A 5,736-nucleotide genomic window follows, 5' to 3' on the forward strand; every position below is an offset into this window, starting at 1 on the left:
AAAGGAAAGAAATGAGACAAAAGAGTGGAATTGGTCTACGATCTAATACACTCTCAACCATTGCCCCTTGGTGTGAGCTTGGAAGTCACTGAGCCTCATATTCTTCATTATGTGAAACAGAACCTTCACTATCTCCTTGAGATTGTCACAAGGGTAAATTAAATCCATTCACTATAAACAGAAGATTGACAAAGTAAAATATGAAATATACATGAGGCATTACCAGCTTTTTGCTTTCTTTCTTTCCCTCATCTTAAAGAAGTAAATTGAATGGTCCCTGGGAATTAGTAAAATTCAAATTAAGAGAAGAGTTACATAAATGACTCTGTTGTACAAAATGATTACCCCAAATTAGTTCAGAATCAAGACTAGTCAGAAAAGATAACATGGGTATGGAAAGATTAAGGGGAGTTAAGAGAAAAAATATATCAAAATCACTGTGGGAGAACCTGTAGGAAATATTAAAAGGAAGCTGGGTGGTGGAGAGATTTCATTATTGAGTGTCATGAATCTGTTCCTCAAACTATTTTACTGATGCATCAGAGACTACAGATCTCAGGGTAAATGATAAAATGTTGCAGGAACTTAAGAATGTGAAGAATGGAGAACATATTAGACAGAACCTCTTCCACTATGCATTTAGACAGAACCTCTTCCACTATGCATTTCCAGGATCGTTTATTCAAGGTAAGGAGGCAGATGTAGACAGCTATCAAAGACAATCATTCCTACTTTGACTACTCCACTACACCTCCTCACTTTCCTATAGGTCCTGTGATAACAGACAACACCTGACACAAAATATTAACAACAATATATTTATTACATAAAATTATGTAAAAATCCCAAGTGCTACTATTACAAAGAGATTTTCTTTATTGCAGATAACTCTTATTAGGTCTCCTTTATGTCTCTGTTCTTTAGGCTGTAGATGAAGGGGTTCAGCAGGGGAGTCACCACTGTGTGCATCAAAGTCATGATAGTCTCCTTCACAGTAGAGTTATTAGCTGATGGACAGAAGTAGAGACAAATAATTGTCCCATAGAACAGAAACACCACAGTCAGGTGAGAACCAGAGGTAGAGAAGACCTCGTGGATGCCCTGGCCAGATGGATCCTTGAGAATGGAACAGACGATCTTCGCATAGGGCATAACAATGAATAGGAATGGCAAAATCATGGTGAGCCCTCCTGTGATGAATATCATCAATTCATTAATATAAGTGTCTGGGCAGGCCAGCTTCAGAAGAGCAGATATATCACAGAAAAAGTGGAGAATCACATTGTTCTCGTAAAAGACAATCTAGCCATGAGCAGGGTGTGCATCATGGCATGAAATGTGGTCAGCATCAACAATAGCATCAATAGACTAGCACAGAATTTGGGGCTCATGATGCTGGTGTAATGAAGGGGGAAGCAGATGGCCACATAGTGGTCATAGGCCATGGCCATAAGGAGCAAGCTCTCCATGTCTGCAAAAACCATAAAAAAGTACATTTGTGTCAGACAACCTGTATAGGGGATGGATGGGTCCTGGCTCTTCATGTTCCGCAGCAATTTGGGCATTGTGACAGAGGAGATGCAGAGGTCAGAGAAGGACAAGTTGCTGAGAAACAAGTACATGGGTGTGTGGAGATGTGGAGAACAATGATTAGCAGGTACCCCAGTATGGTGGTGAGGTACATGGCTAGCAATAGCACATTGAATAGGTGCTGGTATGCTGAGGGGATGGATGGACCCAGTAGTAGGAACTCTGAGAAGAAGGTTTGGTTGTTTCTAGTCATGATATACCTCCAATGACTTTAAGAAAAAAAACTCAACACTTTCTTAAACTCCCAGTAGTTTAGTGTGTGTGAGATAATAGATCTATTCAACTGTTTTGTCTCATTTGTTTACATTAGAAAAAATTTTCTTTATTTTTCATATTTCTTAATTTTTATATTCTTTGCTTCAGTACAGTACAGAATAACCTCAGTTCATTTATTCCCTCAGATGTCTTTGGTGAGTGATGGCCTCCAATGAAGTCCTTTCACTCAGCCAACACTCACTCCCGCCCATCCATCTCCATCTCCCAATGAAAAATGACATGGTCTGTGACACACATGTAATATAGCATGCTATGCAGTAATTAATCTTACTCTCATCAACGTAATTGTGATCTCTACATTCAAATATGTTCAGTCATTATAACCAATGAATGGCTTTTCTTAACATTGCTTTAAAATGTACTAGTACTGCCTAGTCATACTTCACTGCTTCTGATATGTAAAATATATTGGCATATCTCTTCCCTGCCTACTTACTCTATGCAACTACAGTTCACTCCAGTCTGCAGTTTATTTCTGTGAATGTTCTTTAGGGATTTTTGTAACCTGATCCTCATAATTCTTATACGAGCCCCAAGAAAAACACAAATACTTTAATGTGTTAGATTACCATTTAAAAGTCAGATGTAGTTGTCTTTCTAACCTAGAGAATTCACTACCTCACTGCTGACTAATCATCTTCCTTGTGTCAACACCGTACCCCCACGTGCCCGCCATGGGCATCTGAGGTTCAATGGATCTCAAGAGAAATTCACCGCTCTCTCTCTCCCAACATCTTTCTCCTAAGTCTCTACTTTCTCATAACATGGAAAAATAAATTCAAGACCCAAATAGCTTTATTGCATTTTTTCTTTTTTCTTCCTTGAACTCCAATCAAGTGCATTATACAGAGACTCATCTTCATTTTCATTTTTTCCAGGCTTTAAAAACCATCCAATCACATTCTTAAAAATGAATGTCATCGTTTCTTTTCTGAAATGCTGGTGAGAATTCAATTCCAATCCATGTCCCACGTGTGACTCAACAGGCCACACTGCAGCTTCCACAATGAGATTCCTCTCTTTTTTTTAAAGGTTCCTTTCATTTGGTTGTTGGGTTTTCTTTTCAATTTTGTTTTATTGAGGGGGAGGAGGTTGAAAGGGCAGGGGACAGATGCAAGGGGATGGGGAGAGAAGTGAGATTGGGATGCATGATGTGAAATCCACAAAAGATCAATAAAAGTTAAAAGAATTTTTTTTTTTTTTGGTTTTTCGAGACAGGGTTTCTCTGTGTAGCTTTTCGCCTTTCCTGGAACTCACTTGGTAGCCCAGGCCGGCCTCGAACTCACAGAGATCCGCCTGGCTCTGCCTCCCGAGTGCTGGGATTAAAGGCGTGCGCCACCACCACCCAGCAAGTTAAAAGCATTTTTTAAAAATGGCACTATTGAATCTCCCCTAGGGCCTATGATTGGCTAGGTTTTAAGTACCAGGCATGAATTACTTCCTATTAATTGGGATATAAGTGCAATTAAAGAGCTGCTGATTATTTCCAAGATAAAAGTGCCACTATTGTACCACTAGAGATACCTTGCCCTGCTTTCTCATTGTTGTGATTCATAAACTTTAGAGTGGAGTATTACTATTGATTGCTTTTCTCCCCTAACATCTTGCATAGCACCTTTTAATACTATGAGGGCCAGTCCCCAAGACAGGGGCTTCTGTGTCAGTTCTACCTCAATTCTTCCAAGTCCTATGCCTGAAATATGTGGTGTCTTCAGCAATAGGATGTTACCTTCAAGTTCTAGGAAGAAATCAAGGGCAAGGACAATAGCCTATATTGTTTGGGGAGGTTTTTGGGCTCAGCTGATGAACAACTTGAAGGGAGGTTTCCCATGTCTGGTGCTGGAATGTTTTTTAGGTAGTCTGTGGCTCTTCTGTGAATCATTATCACACAATGATGCAAAACTATATTTTAATATATATATATATACAGTCATATATACTATATATTTATAAGTATGAGTATGAAATTGTGCTTGCATATGCCCTTTTCAAGCACTCGGAGTTTTATTGATCTCTGCTTCATCTCTCTTTCTCTGTATTGCCCTCCTCCCTCCTCAGTTAAAATCTTCCCCCTTTTCCCCTTTCCCCTTCACAGCATTTGTGCCCTAGTGTCCAAGAAAATGGACACTGCAACAAACGCCGATGAGGAGGAAGATGTAGCCAGATATCAAAGACAATCCTTCCTCCACTGACTACTCTACTAAACCTCCTCTCTTTTGTGTATTGAACAGTTATGTGGCACGCCCTTTCCTCTAGGTCTTGAGGGACAACATCTGATATAACATATGAATATCAATACATTTATTATATAAAATAGGTAAAAATACCATGTGTTGCAATTACAAAGAGATTTTCCTATTGCAGATAACTCTTATTAGAGCCCCCTTCATGTCTCTGTTCCTCAGGCTGTAGATGAAGGGGTTCAGCATGGGAGTCACCACTGTGTACATCATAGCCATGACAGTCTCCTTTACAGTAAAACTATTATTAGCTGTTGAACATAAGTAAACACCAATAACTGTCCCATAGAACAGAGACACCACAGACAAGTGGGATCCACAGGTGGAGAAGACCTTGTGGATACTCTGGGTAGAAGAAACCTTGAGAATGGAGGAGATAATTCTTACATAGGATGTAACAATGAGTAGGAATGGTACAATAATGAAGGGCCCGCCCATGATAAATATCATCAATTCATTAACATAAGTGTCTGAGCAGGCCAGCTTCATGACTGCAGTTATGTCACAGAAAAAGTGGGGGATCACATTGTTCTCACAAAAAGACAATCTAGCCATGAGTAGGGTGTGCATTGTGGCGTGAAATGTGGTCAGCATTGACAATAGCATCAATAGACTAGCACAGAATTTGGGGTTCATGATGCTGGTGTAATGAAGGGGGAAGCAGATGGCCACATAGCGGTCATAGGCCATGGCCACAAGAAGTAAGCTCTCCATATTTGCAAAAACCATAAAAAAGTACATTTGTGTCAGACAACTCACGTAGGAGATAGATGGGTCCTGGCTCTGCATGTTCTGCAGCAATTTGGGCATTGTGACAGAGGAGATACAGAGGTCAGAGAAGGACAAGTTGCTGAGAAACAAGTACATGGGTGTATGGAGATGGGAGTCCAATATAATGAGGATGATGATGATGAGGTTCCCCAGGACAGTGATGAGGTACATGGCCAGGAACAGGGCATAGGACAGGAGCTGGTGCTCTTGGGGGATGGACAGGCCCAGAAGGAAGAACTGGGAGAGGACACTTTGGTTGTTTCCAGTCATGATCTGCCTCTAATGACTTTAAGAAAAATAGTTAACAGTTTTGTAAACTCCCAATGGTTGAACTTGTGTGAGGTCATAGACCAATACTAGTCCTTTTTCTCATTCCCTTACTTTAGAAAGAATTTTTCTTCATTTTTTTATATTCTTTAATTTTTATAATTTTTACTTCACTGTAGCATGGAATAACCTTGATACCTTAACTTCCTCAGTTGTCCCTGGTAAGAGATGGCATACAAACCCAGTCCTTTATACTCTGCTGACAACCCCACCAATCCATCTCCATGACATAATGAAAACAGCCGTTTCCATTACACACATGGCATGTTGCACATTCTGTAGTGGTTAATCTTACTCTCATCAAAATAATTGTAGTATCTACATCCAAATATGTTCAGTCATTATAGCCATGAATGGCTTTTCTTTATTTTCATATCTACTTCCTGCCCACCTGCTTATTCTAGGCAACTGTAGTTCATCCCATTCTATAGTTTTATGCTATGAATTTTCTTGAAGGATTTTTGTATAACCAACCCTCACCATTCTCTGTAAGTCCCAAGATATACACAAATACTTTAATGTGTTTGAACAC

At 39.8% G+C, this 5,736-nt stretch overlaps 1 protein-coding gene and 1 pseudogene across 1 annotated transcript; both read right to left on the reverse strand.

The window, feature by feature from the left end:
* Window positions 1-858: 858 nt before the first annotated feature.
* LOC131916201 (olfactory receptor 1468-like) lies at window positions 859-1,783 on the reverse strand (annotated as a pseudogene).
* Window positions 1,784-4,205: 2,422 nt separating this feature from the next.
* Window positions 4,206-5,147, reverse strand: LOC131916202 (olfactory receptor 1468-like). Its single transcript, XM_059269511.1, has one exon. It carries the CDS (start codon window positions 5,145-5,147, stop codon window positions 4,206-4,208), a length of 942 nt encoding a protein of 313 aa, XP_059125494.1.
* Between the last annotated feature and the right edge of the window lie 589 nt (window positions 5,148-5,736).

Source organism: Peromyscus eremicus, chromosome 8a, assembly GCF_949786415.1.
Source record: "Peromyscus eremicus chromosome 8a, PerEre_H2_v1, whole genome shotgun sequence".
Classification (NCBI taxonomy): Eukaryota; Metazoa; Chordata; class Mammalia; order Rodentia; family Cricetidae; genus Peromyscus; species Peromyscus eremicus.

Bases quoted from the DNA above. Each gene is read 5' to 3' on its own strand.
- LOC131916202 (XM_059269511.1), bottom strand. From the start codon at position 5,147: ATGACTGGAAACAACCAAAGTGTCCTCTCCCAGTTCTTCCTTCTGGGC.